The sequence below is a fragment of the Cheilinus undulatus genome, linkage group 15 (genome assembly GCF_018320785.1).
Source record: "Cheilinus undulatus linkage group 15, ASM1832078v1, whole genome shotgun sequence".
Classification (NCBI taxonomy): Eukaryota; Metazoa; Chordata; class Actinopteri; order Labriformes; family Labridae; genus Cheilinus; species Cheilinus undulatus.
Window position 1 is genome coordinate 19,055,794 of NC_054879.1, and position 20,985 is coordinate 19,076,778.

The 20,985-nt window shown below is 39.1% G+C and overlaps 2 protein-coding genes across 5 annotated transcripts; one reads left to right on the plus strand and one right to left on the minus strand.

Annotated features, from left to right (window-relative positions):
* Positions 1 to 625: 625 nt before the first annotated feature.
* Positions 626 to 4,490, minus strand: c15h3orf38 (chromosome 15 C3orf38 homolog). Its single transcript, XM_041806562.1, has 4 exons — positions 4,303 to 4,490; positions 3,875 to 4,050; positions 3,480 to 3,706; positions 626 to 2,160 (listed from the first exon to the last, which is right to left on the minus strand). The coding sequence occupies exons 1-4, from the start codon at positions 4,475 to 4,477 to the stop codon at positions 1,797 to 1,799; spliced, it is 942 nt and encodes a 313-aa protein (XP_041662496.1). The 5' UTR covers positions 4,478 to 4,490; the 3' UTR covers positions 626 to 1,796.
* Positions 4,491 to 4,973: 483 nt separating this feature from the next.
* Positions 4,974 to 19,163, plus strand: zgc:152951 (uncharacterized protein LOC569013 homolog). Of its 4 annotated transcripts, none has more exons than XR_005992992.1 (12): positions 4,974 to 5,145; positions 7,377 to 7,616; positions 7,743 to 7,860; positions 10,343 to 10,495; positions 10,628 to 10,822; positions 11,933 to 12,006; positions 12,087 to 12,284; positions 14,088 to 14,225; positions 14,328 to 14,417; positions 16,329 to 16,472; positions 16,575 to 16,760; positions 17,651 to 19,163. XR_005992992.1 is itself a non-coding variant. In XM_041807070.1 (11 exons), the coding sequence occupies exons 2-11, from the start codon at positions 7,377 to 7,379 to the stop codon at positions 16,701 to 16,703; spliced, it is 1,479 nt and encodes a 492-aa protein (XP_041663004.1). In that variant the 5' UTR covers positions 4,974 to 5,145; the 3' UTR covers positions 16,704 to 19,163. The 4 variants fall into 4 exon arrangements, 2 of the variants coding, with proteins under 2 accessions (XP_041663004.1, XP_041663005.1); XR_005992993.1 differs by having other exon boundaries at positions 18,179 to 19,163; XM_041807070.1 differs by having other exon boundaries at positions 16,575 to 19,163.
* Positions 19,164 to 20,985: the final 1,822 nt, after the last annotated feature.

Consider the following 20,985-nt stretch of genomic DNA (forward strand, 5'->3'; position numbering starts at 1 on the left):
TCTTTGATTTTGATGTGCATGGGTACCTAGAACATTCATCCTCTTGGACATCCTCTTTGCCCCCACAAAATCTTTTGTGCCTTCAAACACATGTGCACCTGACATCGTCAGTTAATGTACAAAAAGATTCAGATGCTGTTTTGATTAATTTCACCAAAAATTTCAAGGTAATGTGTGGCTCAACTTTTAAGCTAATAATTTTCTGATGCCTCAGCAAAAACGTGCACTTTAGTGAGTAGCTAGCATTGAACTAAAGATGTAACTTATTGGAAACTTACAGCAGTTGTGTGTAAATTACTGACCTTTAATAAAGAACACTCAGCATGACTGTGAACCTTGGTTTTATCTTCACAAGCGCAGTCTCCTTATTTAATAGTCAAACCTTGTATGTTTGGCAAAGTAAAAAATGTCATGCCATGGAAGAGGTCTGCACCTGCAACTGAATCCCGTTGACCTGTTACAACTGCAAAAATTGCTTAAAAATATCTTCTTTGGCTCCAGCATGTTTACTAACCCTCTACAGCCTTTGTTGTCCACCACTGAAAATAGCTGTAGCTTTGCAACTGCAACAGGTCAACGGGATTCCAGTTGAGGACATTTAGATAAAATCATAAAATACCATCGCATTGTTTAGCAGTTCACTGTTAGCTTGTTAGTAGGGATGTTACAGTATAAAACCTCACAGTACAATAATGCCTTGGTAACAAATCCATCTATGTTATTTATTTGGTCTGAAAAAACTAAACCAAAACTTTGAATACAGTATGTGCAAAAAAGTCAAATGTCATTAGGCTTAAAAATATATCTTGCTCCAGCATGTTTACTAACCCTCTAAAACCTTTGTTGTCCACCACTGAAAACTGCTGTAGGTCTTTGGTGATATATTCGCAGAAAACCTTGTGATCTGTTGAGTATGTGCACTGTTGTGGGTAAATGGAATTGTGAAGGCATCTTTAAAAGTCTTTTGGCCTGGCCAAATTTAGCTTCTCCTTATTTTTTGGGGGGTGATGATCTGCCAAGTAGCTTATTATGTCACTCGTTTTCCCAATCAAGGTTGTCAGCACAGACTGGGAAACCAAAATTCTTCGACACATAAGATTTAAAAGTCACTGGAGCTTTCACAATCTCAAAAACATTGCTATATGGTTCCCCCTCACCACTTGTAGCAACCACCATTTTCACACTGTTAGATCAGGCAAGTGAGTGGAGTGCAGAAGATGAAGTGCACACGGGCTGAGGAAAACTGTAATTCACACTTCCATTCACTCTACTCTACTAAAAAAGACCAACCTTTTCAACTGTCACATTCACAATGATATTGAGACATTTCTGTCACCACAAGACCTTGATGTTAACGATACCTTTACACCTCAACTTGTTAGAACAGAAAACAATAACATTTTTTAAATTTGTCCTTTAAACATCCAATAAAAACAAGGCTGTGTACATATAATCTTTATGTTTCATATAATACATATTTACAAAGGCACATCCATGTCTTTTTTCAAGTTTTTCTATAATAAGGCACTGAATAAAAAAAAGAAAAATCTTACTTTACAACAAGGTACAGTTTCTTTGAAAGAATGTGGTAATCTTCCTCTCAATTTTTTTTTACATGTTGTGTTGCTCAAACATGTAAATTCTGACATCCTGGAAAAACAAGCAGTATAGCAGTTCAATCTAGATCTTCTAAAACAACAGCCTGTATTAACAAGTTTGTTCAAGCTGGTTGATTCATAAGTAGTGTGGGAGTGGCCAAACTTAACTGAGTACATATTCTAAACAGAAGCGCATTATCAGCTGCAGAGAAGCTGTAATTCAGTGGAGTTGTAATTCAGTGCTGGTGCTGCTATTACTGTCCCTCCCAGAGCATCTTGCCCTCTGATCTTCAGCCGGACAACCTTGATCTTCCAGCTGTTGCTCTCCAGCGGGGAACGGATGAGGCCAAATATTTGTTCAAAAATACCCAGACAGGCATCATTTCTGTGGATGGTCCCAGCTACTGCCACCATCACCAAGCCATGTGGGGAAGCCAGCGCTCTGAGGCCGTGAGGCTCCAAGTTGGGACTGAGAAGGAGGCGCTCTTCCCTTGTCAAGGCCTGGAGACGAAGACTAACCAGTTCAGCACCCAGGAACTCCTCTACCTGTTCACTGCCAGCACTAAGAAAGAGAGAAACAGGAAAAGGGGAGATGTTACCATCTGCTCATGTTATGTGGTAAACTCCAGGTAAAAGACAGGTGCTTTTAAAAAGTGGAGCATTAATTGTTTTAAGGCACACTCGCTGAAGTCATGGATTAAATTAAAAGGACTTAATTAGCTCAGGGCATATCTAATAAAAATCCAAGAAAATGCATGCTGGTTTCGACCTACACAGGGTCTTCGTCAGGGCGTGATGATAACAAGACATAGATATAGGTGAGGATCATTTAAAAGAATCACATGACTCAGGGGATGAAACAACAACAGCATATACAGTAGATGAAATGCAAAAGAGGTTTTCAGATTGCATATATAACCCACATAGTTCATGTAAATAATCATATAAACATTACCAATACCATTTTATCTCAGTGCTGTTGTTGTTTCAGCCTCTAGGTCATGTGATTGTGAATAAACCTCTGTGCCTGTCTTGTTAACACACCCTGATCAAGACTCCAAACAGGTCATAGCTTGTCGTTTTTATTTATTTTTTTTTTAATTTGTATGGATTTTTATTTAATATGCCCTGAGCCGATAAAGGCTTTTAAATGTAATTCTTGACTCGAGCGAGTGTGCCCGAAGACAGCCCTGGTGGCTTTCCCTTTTTTGACAAGAGAAAAATCAAAATTTGGAAAAAAAAAAAAAAGAAAAGAAAATTAATAAAATAATCAAATTTAAAAAAAAAAACCCAAAACATTTAGTAATTCATATGGATATCAGTTCTCAAAAATCGCATGCTTTTATACAGATTTTTTATATATTATTTTTTAAAACCTATTTATAATAAAAAATATATTAATCATCATCACCCTACCCTCCAACCAAAGGAAAAAAAAAAACAGAAAAACAGTCACACCTACACACTCGCACACTTCCAACTCCCGACAGGAGGGGTACAGATATAAAAGAAAAATTAATCATGACTCTCTTGTCATAGGACACAAAAATGTACATGTCATCCACACACTTTCTACGATGGAGATATACATTAGCAAACAGAAGAAGAAAACTAAACAACACAATTAATACAAATGCATTTAAGATGATTCCAAATTTTATACAGAATTTTTAACCTGAAAAACCTTGTCATGGTTCTTTAACCAGGAGAGACCAAACAAATGACAAAATGTTTCATCCACCATGCTGTGTCTGTTCTAGCTTATTTGTAATTCAAAAAAATCCAACCAAGTCCTTTCCAAAATACGTGGATGTTGAGTATACTAAAAGACTATCAAGCCACTTACCATCACCAGCTAAATTCTGTTGGTAGCATCCTTACCTGACACGCAGATATAGTTTCACATCTGGCCAGAAGTGCTGTGGCCCCCAGTCCTGAGGCTGCTGGCCCAACGAGAGGTTCTGACTGTTCAGGAGCTGAAAGAACCACTGGCAGAACTGCTGAGCAAGGACCTGTGGGTCAAAGCCCTCCTCAGGCTCAGTGTTTGTGGAATTAGGCAGCATATCCGTGTCATCCGTCTCCCTTGAACATGTTCCATCACCCACGCCCTTTGGGAGGTAAGACATTATTAGTGGACTCAAATACAATGCCATGCTGTGTTTGGAGCATATTTCGTTGATCAACTCACATAACAAAAGTTTTTATGTGTCTCACTTGATTTCCCTTTGCTTTGGTAATCTCCAAAAACACTGTGTGGCTGACAAAGAAAGACTTACCCTTCCCGGTGACCAATGCGCCAGCGTCCTTTTCACCAGCTGATGTTTCTCACTGTTAGGGGGCATCGTCACACCTTCTTTGACCAGGTACTTGAATATGATGTCGCGATGAACCTTTTTCCTCCTCAGAAACTCCTCGGCATTTTTGGTAAAAGACAGGATGGTCTGTGTAGCTTCTGTAAAAGGAATACAGACAATTTGACCATTAATTATTTGAACACGTCTAATCCGAGTCTCTCAGTCACTGTTTGTCTCATCTGGTGTAGTAAAACAGTTAAGAAAAAAGGCTAATTAGGTGTAAAGCGCGAGCACGTTTAGACAAAATATTTTCACAACTCAACGTTAAGTCAGTCCTCAGAGAAACAGCTGAGGCCAACTGAATTAATGGTCCGTCTGTTTGCTAGCTAGCGCAGAGCCTGATAGCATACCTTTCTCGTCCTCCACTACAATCAGCTTATTCGTGACTGTGTCACTAAGTGACAGTAAATCGCCCTTTGACATAAACATCAGTATCTTAATACATCCAGCTCGCTCTGTTTCTGTTAATCCTGACATGTTTGACACCGCAAATAACAACTTCAAGCCAATCACTTCCGCATTCATGTCCTACAAGAAAACTCGCCGGACTGGAGCAGTCAGACAAGGTTCCGAGCCAATGCCAGCGTTGCCAATAGAAAAGTTGCCTTTTAAGGCTATAGAAATTGTTTGAGTTTCAAATTATATGGCTCAATCCAACCTTTCCTCGCTTTGCCCTTTAAAAAAAAAAGGTTCCGTTTAATGGATTTATACGAACGTAGCTCTGGCTTCTTTACCCCTTTTTGCTGTTTTTTTATTTCCATTTCTTTCTAATGTAGTTTATGTTGATAACATGAATCCCTCTACCAAAATAAAACACAATTTCATGTCAAATTTCCTATTTATATAATGCGTTACCAATGTGTTTTTACAACCAAACAAACTATTAATTTTTTTCGGGATCTCTAAGTCAGAAAATATATGTGTGTTTTAATCATTATACTGGTTTATCCACCGACCAACTTTGTTTGAATGGTATACGAGGGCACCTGAAGGCATCATAAAACAAGGCAGCTAGCTTGGCTAAAGCGGCTAACCTGGATTAGCCTGCGCAGTGATGGTGTACTGTAAGCGAACCTGGGTCATTTCCCTGAAAGATAAGCGACCTCCCAGCTGGCATTACGCAAACCTCATGTCCTAACAAGACAAGGAGGCTGAACTCAGCGTGTAAAGATTCAAGTGCTTATCGCTAAAAGGTACCGTATTGTTGTAGTTTTTGCTAACATGTCAAAATTATCGAGTGGACGCGGTATAGTCTAGCTAGTCCTTATTGTTAACGCTACACGCAGTAATAGACAGTACAACCATCACTAAAACAAGTGTGTTGATATGGTATTTTGTGCTACGTTTGTTGCTTTTTGTTATATTGCTGTCGAGTGAACCTCCAAACCAAACTCAGAAGTTGAGGATTGTTGATTCTGTAAAGCTTTGCTGTTTGATTTTGCGCTCTTATAATCAAACATCCTTCTTATAGATTACCTGTTACCCTACTGTATGAATATTTCACTCTGCCTTTATGTTCATTTACATTTTTAAGTGACAGGATAGTCCAGGTATACAGCTTGATTGTTATATCAAAATTTGGTAGGCGACTAGAAAGATCAATAGTTTAAAGGAAATTGTAGTATCATGATTGTATTTACCTACAGAACAAAGTTGAATAATTGAAAGAATGGAAAATGAGTGATGTTCTTGTCAAAGTATGCACAAATTGTTAGGTTTTACTGACATGTCTTCTGTTAACCTGAGTCTTCGAATACAAAGTCGGGGAACTCATGACCTTGATCCATATTTGTAAACTGAGATTGACCTGGTGGGATTTTGCACTTGATGGACCTAAAGTAATACTGACTTGGTCATGGCCTTATCTGACTGTAAGAGGATTCATATCATTTAAAACATTTAAAAAATACTCTACCTACATTTCACAGCAATGAAATACTGGTTGTGTGGGCAGCTTTCGACACAAGGAAATGTTCACACCTAAGCAAATAGGAAGTTTAGTCATCATTCATTTCACAAGAACACTTCCTTAACTCCTCTTATCACCTTCAATAGACTGGGATATTGCCGGATTAAAGTCTTCAACTAGCCATGAAAGCAAGGCTCCGATCCCCCCTCTTTAAACACTGAGAGGGAGTTTTAGAAAATGTATGTACACTCACCGGCCACTTCATTAGCTACATCTGTTAAATTGCCTGTACAAATAGCTAATCAGCCAATCACAAGTTAGCAACTCAATGCATTTAGGCATGTAGACATGGTCAAGACAAATAGCTGAAGTTCAAACCCACCATTAGAATTGGGAAGAAAGGGGATTTAAGTGACTTTGAATGTGCCATGGTTGTTGGTGCCAGACAGACTGGTCTGAGTATTTCAGAAACTGCTCATCTACTGGGATTTTCACGCACAAGTGTCTTTAAGTTTTACAGAGAATGGTCTGAAAAAGGGAAAATATCCAGTGAGCGGCAGCTGTATGGACTAAAATGACTTGTTGATGTCAGAGGAGATTGGGAAGACTGGTGTGGGATGATAGAAAGGCAACAGTAACTCAAACAAGCACTCATTACAACCAAAGTGTGCAGAATACAAGCTCTGAACAGACAAAACGTCAAACCTTGAAGCAGATGGGCTACAGCAGCAGAAGACCACACCAAGTGCCACTCCTGTCAAATAAGACAGGAAACTGAGCGTACAATTCACATGGGCCCACCAAAATTGGACAATAAATGATTGGCAAAATGCTCTGATGGGTCTTGATTTCCGCTGCAATACTCAGATGGTAGGGTCAGAATTTGGTGTAAATGACATGAAAGCATGAGTCCATCCTGCTTTGTATCGGCAGTTCAGGCTGGTGGTGGAGTAATGGTGTGGGGGATATCTTCTTGGCACACTTTGGGCCCCATAGTACTGATTGAGCATTGTTTTAACACCACAGCCTACCATAGTATTGTTGCTGACATGTCCATCCCTTTATGACCACAGCGTAGCCATCTTCTAATGGCTACTTCCAGCAGGATAATGCACCATGTTACAAAGCTCAAATATTCTCAAACTGGTTTCTTGAATATGACAATGAGTTCACTGTACACCAGCGGCCTCCAAAGTCACCAGATCTCAGTCTAATAGAGCACCTTTGGGATATCGTGGAACGCGAGAGTCTAATCATGGATGTGCAGCCGACAAATCTGCAGCAACTGCGTGATGCGATCATGTGAATACGGACCAAATTCTTGGAGGAATGTGTCTAACACCTTGTTGAAATTACGCCATGAAGAATTTAGGTAGTTATTAAGACAAAAGGAGGTCCAGCCTGGTACTAGCAAGTTGTACCAAATAAAATGGCCAGTGAGTGTATAAGTAGAACTGCTTGTTATTTCTAGATAGAGAGCAATGCTAACTTTTTTTATTCCTTTTATTGATGCAGATGGGGGAGTCTGAAAGAAATGCTCTAGGCCGGGTAACGGTGTACTCCATCCAGGGCTGCCCACACTGTGTGCAAGCAAAGGCCACACTGGGGCGTTTGGGAGTGCCGGTTTGTGATGTGGATGTGGGAAAGCATCCAGAGTTAAGATCCAAGGTGAAGGAGCTGACAGGGCGCAGCACAGTCCCTCAGATCTTCTTTAACAACATCCACGTTGGAGGAAATGACGACCTACAGAAATTGGTGACTATTTACACACCTATGATGCTACTTCTCCATTTTACTGATGCAGAACTGTTTCAAACAAATCCTTAGTTCTTCTTCAGACCTTTATTTGTGAGTCAAAATTGATCTGTTTTCCTTTCTTAGGCTCCTGAGGAGCTTCAGAGGTTGGTGAATCTGGTTAAGGATGAGCCTCTTCCTGCAGATGCTCCACCTTTACCAGAGGAGAATAAATCAGATGAGTCACTTGGAGAGAGCGATGGAGGTGAGATATTGTCAGTTATGCTTTGTTTAGCCATTATTGAACACGGCTTTCTGACATGGTGATGATTTAATTCTAAAATCCAGAAAGATTAGTTTGAAGAGTCATCAATGATATTTGAGACCTACTTTTGGCATATTTGAATACTGTGGCATGTTTGAGTATCAGCAGACGTCTGTGGGTGTGGGTGTGCTTGCGTCCATTCTCTTATGCCAGCACAGTCAGTTGATACAGGACACTTGATACTCTGGGTGAGCCTAGTGAGTCCAGGCTGCCTCACAATACCTCATTAAATGTGATTAGATCCCTAAAGTGTAAACAAAGACTGTACAAAGGGGTGCTTACACAGCCTTTTTAGAGCAATTTTCAAATTAACTGTAAGATTTGTTCTCCTCTTTAGCCTTTCTGGGAAAATGAAGGCTTTTGAGAGGAGGGTCAGCAGAGAGTGGTTGACAAATTTGAATCAAACGCTGGTGCCACTGCAGCCAACCCAGTCTCGGTGCATGGTAGCTAAGCCTGCTTCAGCAGGTGGTCAACCAGGTCACACGAGGAATTGGCTTTGATGTAGTGGCACTACATCATTGCTGGCTAATTAGCAGCAAACTAGCAGCATTACATATGCCCCAAACTGATTAAATGTATCAATATTCATATTGTTATGCTTAATAATTTATCCAATTTCCCTTGACACAGGGATAGTCTTAATTACAACATTGACAATATTTTTTACCATATCTTTTAAGATTAAATTGTCTAGATTTAGGCCTCTTTTAGAGCAAATTTGAGACTATAAACAGTCTAACCAGGTGTCCATGGGATCTTAAATAGTTGATTAATTGACTCAGCCAAAATCAAGACTTTTAAAAAGTCATAAATGCAAGACTTTTTGGTCTGATAGTATTTATTTTTATTTTGATAGCCTTTTTGTCTAAAGAGGTTGTAGGCTAGTTTTTCTGATTTTGTTTTCTATATTTATATTTAATCACACATGAGAATTTTTTAAACTCTGCCAGATCTTACCAGATTTTTTTACCAGACATATGTAGATAAATTATGACCTCCGCCAAGGAGGTTATGTGATCGGCAGGGTTTATCAGTTAGTTTGTTAGTTAGTTTGTTTGTTAGCAACATAACTCAAAAAGTTATGGACGGATTTTGATGAAATTTTCAGGAAATGTCAGAAATGGGATAAGGAAGAACTGATCAGATTTTGGGAGTGATCTGGATCACTGTCTGGATCCAGGAATTTTTTTAAAGGATTCTTTACTATTGGGAGATAGAGCTAATGGAGGAGGTCTGCACTCTCCGAGTGCTTTTCTAGTTGAAATTAATACAGCTAAATTTTTTGTGAGATCTGGCTGATCTGTTGCAACAGTAAAGTAATCACTGACACATCAGTGCTTTAAAATCAGAATTAATGGTTATGGGTACCTGAAATTGGCAATTATTCCTTGCTTTATTCTCAATACCCAATTGTAAGCTTTAATCTTTTTCCAATGCGTTCCAATGTCAGTAGCAAGCATTGAACTAAAGATGTCATTTAGTGGAAACTTGGAGCAGTTGTATGTGAATACCCAACCTTTAATGCTGTACATAACACTCAGTGTGACTGTGAACCATGTGGTTTTATCTTCATAAGCAGTCTCATTATTTAACAACCATAACTTGTACTTCAAGTTTTTAGGATAGCTACTTTTAGGCCTCTTAACTGACAAATAAGACCTTCTAGTCAGCTACCTTTATAATTCTATTTCTTCTTCTTCATAGTCTAAAAAATGTGCCAAGAAAGCTTAATTTCCATACTACAATAAAAGAAAATACTACTGTCACATTATTGTCTTACTATCAGCATAAAACATACTCAACTGTATCATAAACGTAACTGGTTAGAAACTGAAGATGCTGTGGGTCTATACATATATAAAGAGGGTCTTTAAAAAGTATTGTCAGATTTTCTGTATATATCCTGTCTCATCAGAATTGAAATATTTCATTTAATGCTTTTTTGTCTAAATTTAGATGGAACTCAAAGATCACACTTGATTTTGCTTTTCAAAGTCTGTTTTATTTCCCCAGACATGCCTTTTAACTTACAGTATGTTACAGGGAAAAAAAGTGAATTATAGAGTCTTATTCTGTGGTCATGCAACTTTGACACTCTGGTGATTCGTGCACACCACTCTTATCTGTTTTCAGTTGTGCTAGCTGGGCTCTGTATGGGTACCTAATTAGATTTTTCCCTAGTTTCCATATATGCAAAGTGTGCTTTACTTGGTGCTTTGATCATTCTTTCTGAAATATTAAAATCATCTTTCTAGAATTTGAGAACATACGGTATCATCTTTCTTTTTCATCAGTGGATTATGTTTTTTTGCACAGATGCTGAGCAGCGTAATAAAACATATTCTTGCATACATGCAAGTGTGAGCTTATGTTTCTCTGTGTGTTTCTACATATGTGGCTTGGCATATTCCTGCCCTTACAGACTTTCAGTGTGAAAGAGATGAGTTTGCAGACCTGGTAGAGGACCTAAAACATGGGAGTGTGATTGGCAATCATAGGAGGGGACTGACTGTATACAAAAAGAGCTTCTCAGGTGACCAGCTGGTTGACTGGCTGCAGAGAGAGAAAGGCATGGGTAAGTAAGGATGTAGACCTGCTGTAAATCAGACTTTCATTGATGTGTCACTTTAATTAAACAAACTGGTTCAGAACATAAAGTCAGATCCAGATCTATTAACCCCCCTGACCATGGCCCTGTGTGTGCTAGCCAGGGCTGAGGCCATTAAAACAGGCCAAGCACTGTTGCAGAAGAAGTACATGGTGAGTGTGCGTGGCTGTGGGCAGCAGGAAGGCAGTTTTGGAGAAGAAAAGGGGACCATGGACTCACTGTACAGGCTGCTGGAGGATGACCCTCATTCAGCCCTCAACACCGGACAGACAGCAGCGTGCAGTCCCATTGAGGGTAGGTCAGGACCGGACAAGGCTTTGTACTATTGGGGCATAAAGGCACACAGCGCCTCAGATTCGTGCTCACTGGTGTCGTCCAACGCTCTCTATCCACTCTCCTTTACATGCTGATGGCTGGATATATGCTGCTTTTGGGCTGGTTGGGTTTTTTATGCCAGTGAACTTTGTGGTGGTGAGTGCTAAAGTAAGGGTTTATGATATATCTTCTAATGGCCTTATGAGAAAAAATGCAATTAAATCAGTGAATGCCACTTCCTGATATGGCAGCTGTGATGTAAATCAAGCATAACAAATGCCTGAAGTATATAACAACAACAAAAAATGTAACACCCAGATAGACGTGTGAAACAAATCCATCTGGTGTGTCAGGTTAGCAACAGGTAAGGTCTGTCTCCCTTTCCTTGAGCTTGGCAGCCACATGCTAGTATGGCATAGGCAACAGACACCTGGAAGCCCTAGATTAACATTATGTTGCCCAGGGTCGTGTTTGCCGTGACACATGGTTGAAGGTTACGGTTATGGTTAGGTTTGAGAACCTAAAATCTATTTGTGAATTGAATTAGGCATAAAAAAAGAAAGGCCAGAAAATATATATCATATAAGCCCTGCTGGTTTCTTGACAGATACCTGGTCTTTGTGTTGAGCGTGGGGAAGCATCGCCTTACTCTATCATTTCTAACTGAAATTCTCTAACCAATGCTTTATTGACTTTTAGTGTCTTTGCTTTTCTGCTGTGGAATTTGTATGCATTTAGCTGTTTTGTCACATGAAATGTTTACTTTTAATAACTGATTTGTTCATGTTTTTTTCCACACCATATTTTAATATAATATTTTGTGTTTTTTGTTGCAATGTTCACTTGCTACCCGGAGTTTCTAGCATTCTATTTGTTCAGTTCAATTTTTATTTGTTGTTTATTTGTTAATTGCTGATTACATCTCAACCACACATGGAGGTTTTATTGTCAAGCTGTTACTGTTGAGGTTTTCTGGCTTCGCTTGTATTAACACTTTATTTGGTTTTACGCTCTTCTCACCCAAAAAATGCATTTAACATATAAAACCTAAACCAACCATATCTCTGCCTCCTTCTGTTTCCCTCACAGCCTCTGAGCTCTCTTTGCTTTTACGGGAGATGATTCTGAAATTGTTCTCGGAGCATCTCTCTGCTGATGGCAAGGTAATTCATTTAAGTGATCCTGAGATTTTCTGATTCTACTTTCTTATGTTATGTGGTTATCTGTTGTCTTTTTCCCATAGTCTGTGGACTACAAAGGCATGTCAGTGAGCCCTGCCTTCGAGCGTTACTGTGAGCTAGCCATTCAGCTGCAGAGAGTGGAGCTGCTTACACTGAGCCGGGAGGAGAAGCTGGCCTTCTTCATCAACATCTACAATGCCTTGGTCATCCATGGATACCTACGCCTGGGAGCTCCCACCAACATGTGGCAAAGATACAGAGTAGGATTTTGAATACTACAGTGTTTCCTAAAACAGTCAGATTCCAAGACCCATACCACAGACCACATTCACCCGAGTTTCCTTAAAGGTTTCTCTAGCAGACGTAAAGTATGTCAACAGCTTTGTCATTGTGTTAAAGCTGCTGCATATTAAATAATAAAAGTTGTGTTTATATACTAATTACAGCCAGCTTCAGCTGACAGATATAAAGAATTGGGATGCACGATATTGGATTTTTGCCTGTATACAATATGCTGATATTTACAAATTGGTCTTAGCCAGTATCAGTACCAATATTAGACTGAAAATTTCTATACTTAGAACACAAAATTTAATTTAGAAGTTTTATGGTAAAAAATCAACAAATTTAAGTCTTTTAATACACACTTAAAAGTGTAAGGAATGATGATTAATAAAGAGAAAGGCCCAATCCCAATTTCCACACTCACTACTTTAAGGCGCGCTCCCGCTAAGCCCGTGAGGGCTTAGGGCTGTGCCACTGTCAAATTATAAGGTGCGTGAGGGATCTCTAGCTGACTTTTTAAGCCCTTCACGCATCCTTTCCGTGAGTGGGCATCTCTGCAGACTTAGCGTGAGGGAATTACCCATAGTTCATTGCATTGTGACGTATGACAGGGATTCTCGGGGGATGCCCGCTGGTAAACGCTACAAAAGTGAAGTGAAAAGAGTGAAACTGTAAACAAAAAACATGAAAGGTGCAAAAGGGGTGGACAATGGAAAAAATAAGTATTTTTCCTGTAGGTACAGTGCTTAACAAATTTATTAAACCACCTGTCATATTTGTCTTAGAGACCATCCAGCATCATGAAGTGCTTTAATGCAGACTCTTTCATTTTCAGTGAGCTCTCCACGTTGTACCATTTTGAACAGGAATGAGGGATTTCAAACTGAATTCACCCAAATTTGAGCCGGCTCACTGGGCTTCTCTGAGAAGTGAGAAATTAATCAAGAATAACATTCAACCACTAAAACTAATTTTTCTGTTCAGGAATGCAGTTCAGTTTCAGTTTTTTTGTAAATCAGTAAATTTAAAAATTAATGGATAACAATAATAATTATATTTTAGCATTAAAAATATCATTTGGGTTAAAGAGCTTCTACATATTGGTGTATAAACCATTGCAGAAACATAAGAAGTGATTTTGGTAATTACCAATGATGTTAATTTAGGGCAGCTTTGGCATAAATCTTACTTTGGTTAGGATTAGGGTGGTCTAATAAATTTGTTAAGCACTGTATATTGTATAAATCAGCTTTCATCCGCTAAGAAAATAGATTTGTAGGTGAGGCATGCTTCTTTTATCTTTGTTTTAAGCTCTACAAGATGCCGACTGCCAAAAAAACAGGGAGGGCTGTCCCAATTCTGTTTCTACCACTTCAAGCCCCTGCAGCCTCACGCACTCAATCACTTTCCAGGTGCAGTCAGTTAAGTCAATAAGGGTTCAGGGCTCAGAATTTAGGGAGAAGTCTGAGGTTCAGCCAAAGTCTTGGCTGATGAAGGTCTGTTCTTCCAGGCTAAAACTCCACTAACTTTATTGTTTGTAGGGCCAATATTTAAAGCTGATACAGGCAGATTTTTATAGCCAAAATATCGGCAGAAATGTTTATATCTGCAGATACAGAGTAAACCATGTGCAACAAAGAATGAATGGACGGTGGTATCTTATCTTTTTGCTGTATTTTTATCTTTCTTTAGACAGCACTTTCAAGGTATTTTAATTTTTTGATCCATCTGAAAACATATAAAGACTTTAATTTAAGTATTTTTGTATTTTATGTCAGTTCTTCAACTATGTGAGCTACCTCATTGGAGGAGAAGTGTTCACATTACAGGACATTGAGAACGGAGTTCTGAGAGGGAACAGAAAAGGTGTCGCACAGCTGCTGAAGCCCTTCTCCAAAACAGATCCACGACTGCAGGTATTCAGAATTTATGCTTAATTCTAGTTGAACGTCTGAACATTCATGTTTTCTGTGAAATATCAAAAAGACGTTCAATTTAATTCCCCTTTTGTCCACTAGGTGGCTCTTCCTGATGCTGAGCCTCTGATTCACTTTGCCTTGAACTGTGGTGCAAAGGGCTGTCCACCAATCAAAACATACACCCCACAGGTATGAGGATATAAAATAACATATTTTGATCTGTTTTACTGACAGAACATATGAAGCTAGAAGTACCGGTGATTCTGTTGGTAACAATACTATGTTGTTTACATCTACGGATTGTTAAGGAAGTTAAATATTTCTTTAACATACAATGAGTCTCTATTTACAGATTCTACACAGGGATTGGGATTTTCACTGTGTTAAGTCTTCTGGTTTCTGTTTATAGTAAATTTGTTGTCGAAGCTGTATTGACCAGTAACATCAACAGCTGTTGTGTATACAAATAAATCGTTCCAGGTTGACAACATGAGCTGGTTTGTCAAGTCGAATAACAAACCAGCTCACATCAACATTATTCTTATGATGATCTGTAACTGAAAGCTGCATCAAAGTAAAGTGTAGTTTCTTTTTTGGGCTTATGAAGCTGAATTGAGTATCAGTATGTTTTGCATATGGTCCATGTGGAACTAAGACTCATCAGATGAACAGTACCACTTCAGGAGTAAAAGAAATGAGAGACCTAACATTGTGTATGTTAATACCGCATGGAAAAGGAAGTCACACCTGGAGGTTGTTCAAACTAAACTCAGAGGTGGAGCATTTATACTAGAGATATTATCGTCATTCAATCAATGTGTTGATGAACTTTAAAGACCCTGTAAAGTGAAATCCAAACTTTGTCTTACCACACTAGATTTGTTGGAATAAGGTTGCGGTAAACATGTGAAAAAACTGAGCTCTATTTGTGACTGAATTCTAGATTCAGACCATTAGAAAGTTTTTCACCTCTTTCCTGGCTGGGTTTAACTTGCAGGGGGCAAATATGCGGACTGGTGGTGTCATCAGTCCACAATGGGGAATAACCCCGCCCCCCTAATGCTACAACGATATAAAATCAGTGTAGCATTTTCACGACTGAAATTTGGCCTGGTGGTTCATCACACGGTTGTCTGCCATACAACAAACCTAAATATTTTTTTTCACTTTACAAGGTCTTTAAGAATTTTAATATTTGTACTTCTAGAATATTCAGGTCTTAGTGCTACACAGTCATTAGTTGACAAGTCTTACTTTTTAATACATAGCAACCACACTGTTGGTTTTGTAGGTGGATAGGAAGGTCATAGTTTCACTCTTTGGTTTGTTAACCTGACATACCAGATGGATGTGTGTTTGGGAAAGGGCAGAGCCTTTGACAAAAAAAAACTTGGAGGGTGATTGGATGAACCTTCTGTCTGTCACATCTTTACGGGCCAATCATAGCAACAAAACACGTGACGTAGCCACAACAGAGCTGTGCGTGCGCAGCTTCCGAGGAATAACGCAAACCATGGTGACTATAGACAGTGTCAATACACGACTTGTCGTTTTTGAAAAGAAAACAACTCACTGCTGTTATTTGTTCTCCTTTTAACGAAGATATGTCGTCAGGTTCTGATAAAACTGGTGCTTTAGCAGCATCCACGCTATCGTCTTCCGCCATAACGGCACCAGCCTCTTGTTGTTGCTTGCTTATTTCACGACTCCGCCACGCCTGAAAGTACTGCCCCCTATTGCTGATTGGTCTTGTCACTTTCTAACCTGGCCCAAACTGTTCAGATGGGAGCTTTACAAGATGGATTTGAGAACCACGGAAACAGGCGTATCCATCTGCTTTGCAAGGTTATTTGTTTGTTACATTTCTTATTTTCAAGAGTAGAGAATTCGGAAATTTTAACAAATCAAACCAAAATAAACTAAACAGAAAATATTATTAGCTAAACAAGTTTATGCTTCTAAATTGATCAAAATTGAAATTAACTACTGAGGTCCAATGATGTTCTGGGCTTGTTATCCACCTTCATTATACAACATGTCTAGTTAATCCTAATAATCTTGCATGGCCTAAAATCCATTCTGTTTTATTCAACCTATTAGGACATTGACAGCCAGCTCCGCACAGCTGCTGAGGCCTTCTTAGAAAACGATGATGCCTGCATGGTAGATTCTGGAAAAAGAGAAGTACGGCTCAGTCAGATTTTCAAGTGGTACAAAGCTGACTTTGGAGGCACTGATGAGAAGGTAGATTTGAGGAAAAAATACTTCAATATCACCTGAACAACCTTTAACTTTCTAGCGGTTAACTTCAGCTTGCATTTGTCTCCAACCCTGTCTCCCTCAAAGCTGCTGAAGTGGGTGCTGGAGCACATGGGTGACTCTCCGAAGAAGACCAGCCTGCAGGGAGTCCTTTCTGCTGGGAAGACTAAAGTCAGCTTCCTCCCCTACGACTGGAGCACTAACAGTTCCCACTGAGCATGCACACGTCCAGTTGTATGCTGTGTCTGCTTTGCATCTGCCCACAAACTGAAGGTCTGTGATGACATGTTGCAAAATGCAGTCCTGTTGTCCTTAACAATGCAAATAATGTTATGCAAAACAAACTGTAAACCCAAGAGGTGAGAGGGGATATTTGCACTGCACCATTGAGTCACTTCTGGGCTTCTTCTAGCTTTAAGGTCAAATTGTAAGCTCTTCCACCCTGTTTGTATGTCATGTACTCTGAGTTTTATGCACTTAACCTTTATTGATTAAACTTTTGACAACTGTGACATTAAAGATAACTTTTATAAAAAGTTGCAAAAAGAACCCTGACACAGCAGCAAAATTAAAGGAAGTGTGTTCTGCATTTGAGGCATGTTAGAGAAAATGATCAGAATTAACTTTAAGCATGCTTGACAATGTAAATAAGCCTTTCATGTGCTTTGGTTTTTACTTTGTCGTTATCATGTCAGAATCTCAGGCCCCACAGGTCATAAAGATCCTCATGGTTTCATACAACACTGATTGGGCTATCAGTTTGAAGCATTTAATCAGAGTAGATGGATATAACCATAACAAGCCATATTTAACCTTTCAGTTGTACTCATTGATGTTTCATACCGGCTCATAATTTTGGTGCCATTTTCACCTGAAGATGTAAACAGGTTGTGTTTTCTACAAGCATAGGGACTTAAAGCTGTTGCAGTTTTTATACATAGTATAAACCGAGCATTCTGTCATCTGGTGCCCGCTGTATATTTACTACTAAAATAGAAACACAACTCAGCTAGCAGCTATAAAACACCAGATGGCTGTTGTTGAAGATATTCTTAAGGTTTTTATGATCTCCTTTTCATAACAGCTTTGGCCCAGGTAATGACTTGATTTTTTAATTGGACAAACAGAATCTGGTTGAGTGCTTCTCCATACTTTTCTTCCAGGTGTACTGTGATGAAGGTGCTGTTAGAGGGATGTATCCCTTGAAGTTTCTCTTCATGAACAGCATCCTTATGTAGACCTTGTGTGAATTGGAATGGTTTCTTTTGCATGTCTGATACAACCCTTGGTGGTATTTTGTATGTTTCTATCTTCATGTCAAACTAAATGTTTGCTCACCCTGCTGTATGATCCAGGTCTTCCACCTTAAATCAGAAAAGTGCTATTGATCTTTTTTTAAAGATAATTTAGTAAAAATATTATAAAGGATTATATTGTGAATAGCTGTTATCTTTAGGAAAAGTGCACCTATTTGAGCACTCTGACACATATTTGTACTTTTCTCATAGAATACTATAACATTTGGTCCATATCACAATTATGGAAGAATAACAATTTATTTCTATTTATATAAATAACATACAGAAGAAAGGGTCTTAACATCTATTTTTTGTTACTTAAATCTTTAGTTATGAATGCAGTTAAATGTAGCAGTTGATTTTGACCAGAGTTTTCTTTTTTTTTTTTTTAAGTGTGGAGTGCCCCCCTACCTGCCAACAAACAATAAAATCTGCTCTCATTTGTTTGCTGGGACTTCAATGTTTATAAGCCTTTAACATGCTCTATGTCCTGAAATGTGATGGATATACTTTAATTTATTATGGTTACTGTTGATGATTAAGAAAGTAAAGCTTGAAAAAATCAGGAGGCTTTATTTCTCTGTGACTCCCATAGGGTTTACTGATCTCAGGTCAAAGAAAATGTGAGTTGAAACTGTCAGTTTGTATGTTCAGCCCTGTTTGTCCTCAGTGTATACTGCCTGCTGTGTAGAACCATTTAAGCTCATTCTTCACAGGCCATAATCCTTTGCAGCGACATTTTGTCATGTACTTTATTAAACTGTCAGTTTCTTTGTCTTAAGGCTGTAGACAGCACCAAAGCATATGGATCAATTAGCATGTATTAAGACTGGAATGCATTTGCTGCATGAGATACTGGGAACCCCTCAGACTTGGAATGCTGGCCTTGTGGCAAGACTGCCTCTCTTAACGTTTTGTTTTAAGGCTGAAAGCTATTAAATAGAATTATTTTGAAGAAAAACATATACAGTAGCCCTCAGTCAGAGAAGTGTCTTTGAAAGCCTTATAATAGAATAAAGTAGTGCAAACCCAAGTTTTGTTAAGCCAGCCATATTTAAAATGTCAACTTCAACATGCATTAATGCTCATTCTGGGAGCATATGCCTTCAGTGGAGGTTTACCTTGACTCTTCTACTAAAGCAAAATATTTAGATACATCAGATAAATTTCGGACACAAAATAGTTTTATCCACATCTCGGGATCTGTCTTTTTCAAAATTACCTCATGAATCAGGAAAATGTGATGCAAAAAACTTTTTAAAAATGCAGTTTAAATGTAACTATTGTATTTGCCTCTTTCCTAGGGTTGATGAAGCAATATGCTTATGTAATAGTAAATATGCAATGCTGTACTGAAAAATAAAAGTATGAGACTGCTGTTTTTCCTGTTTTCTCTCATTTCATGTCATAGTCCTGCTTGAGGTAGATGCCACTTAGGAAATACACTCCCCTCTAAAATTATTGTGACAGTGAGGCCAGTTCCTCTATTTTTGCTGTAGACTGAAAACAATTAGGTTTGACATCAGGAGATGAATATGAGACAAGACATCAACATTTAGCATTTATTTCCAGGTATTCACATCTGATACACAGCTTAGATGATAGCACCTTTAGTTTGAAGTTGAACCCACCCTGCCCAGGTGTGTCCTTTTACATTGATTATTCAACCAACACATTATCCATACAGACCGCATTTATAGTTTGAGGTATAACCGACATAAACACCAGAGAGCCGTCTATGGGTGAAAAACAAGCAATTGTGAAGCTGAGAAAAGATGGAAAATCAATCAAAGCAACTGCACAAACACTGGCCATAGCCAGTAAAACCATTAGGAATGTCATGAAGAAGAAAGAACTCACTGGTGTTCTAAATAACAGACGAACGGGTAGACCAAGGAATACAGCAGTTGATGACAAACATTGTGAGAGCTGTAAAGAAAGACCCTAAAACAACTAAATGACATCAGCAACAACCTCCAGAGAGCTGGAGTGGTGGTATCACCATGTACTGTTCACAGAAGTTTTTGTGAACCCAAGTACAGAGGCTACACCAGAAGATGCAAACCACTCATTAGCAAGAAGAATAGGAAGGCCAGGCTGGAATTTGCCTGAAGTACAGAGACGGGCCTCAAACATTCCATGGCAAAGTTTATGGACTGATGAGAAAAAGATGAACCTTTACCAAAGTGATGGGAAGACTAAAGTTCGGAGAAAGAAAGGATCTGCTCATGATCCCAAACACACAAGCCCATCTGTGAAACACAGTGGAGGTAATTTCACGGGTTGGGCTTGCATGGCTTCTTCTGGGACGGGCTCATTAATCAACATTGATGATGCAAAACATGATGGCAGCAGAAATGAACTAAGAAGTCTCCAGAAACATTTTGTCTACCAATTTCAAGAAAGATGCAACAAAACTGATTGGGAGATCCTTCATCATGCAGCAAGATAATGACCCAAAACACACTGGCACAACAACAAAGTTCAGGAGTATCAGCAAAAGTATTTTATGGTATCGCCGTTTCATCCATGCAGAACCTTGGGAACCTGAGAATGCAACTTTTTGAAACTGGGTCCCAGTGTAAACAAATCTGTATACGGCACCCATTTTGTCTCCATGTGTACAACCAAACGCATCTTTCCTGAAACGATTACATCATAGCCCACTTAACCTGCACGCCAAAGCCCAGCCAACAACGATAATGGCAGATTATATGATTGTGTTGGTGCTGCAGAAGCTACTGAGCTTATGATGGCTGTGAAAGCAAAATCGTCTGCTCCTCTACAACCACTGAGAGCAATTGTCATGGAGAACAGCATCTGCAACATGTTCTTATTTCCACTGGAGTACAACCAGAAAGGCAGACAGGAGGAAGTTCTGGAGAGAAAAGCTTTGGATGCGCTTGCTCCATAATCTTCTTCTGTTTTCTGGTGCATTTCTGTGGCAACATTACAGCGCCACTCACATGCCTGACATAAATACTGCAGCATTTTCAGTCATTTTGAATGGTTTCATGCTTACGCAGAGATTTCTTGATATGCCGTGTTTACGGAAAAATTTTCAAAACAGAACAGAAATTTATCGTTTCTGTCTCTGTGTGGACAAGGCCTTATACTGGCCAAGTCAATCTCCAGACTTGAACTTTATAGAGCCTGCAATTCACCTGCTAAAGAGGAGACTGAAGAGAGTAACCCCCCCA

Bases quoted from the DNA above. Each gene is read 5' to 3' on its own strand.
- zgc:152951 (XM_041807070.1), top strand. From the start codon at position 7,377: ATGGGGGAGTCTGAAAGAAATGCTCTAGGCCGGGTAACGGTGTACTCC. The intron at 10,496-10,627 runs GTAAGTAAGGAT...TGTGTGTGCTAG, and splicing joins GCAGAGAGAGAAAGGCATGG to CCAGGGCTGAGGCCATTAAA. The intron at 12,007-12,086 runs GTAATTCATTTA...TTTTTCCCATAG, and splicing joins ATCTCTCTGCTGATGGCAAG to TCTGTGGACTACAAAGGCAT.
- c15h3orf38 (XM_041806562.1), bottom strand. From the start codon at position 4,477: ATGAATGCGGAAGTGATTGGCTTGAAGTTGTTATTTGCGGTGTCAAAC. The intron at 4,051-4,302 runs GTATGCTATCAG...TTCCTTTTACAG, and splicing joins TGTAGTGGAGGACGAGAAAG to AAGCTACACAGACCATCCTG. The intron at 2,161-3,479 runs GTAAGGATGCTA...TCTCTTTCTTAG, and splicing joins AAACTATATCTGCGTGTCAG to TGCTGGCAGTGAACAGGTAG.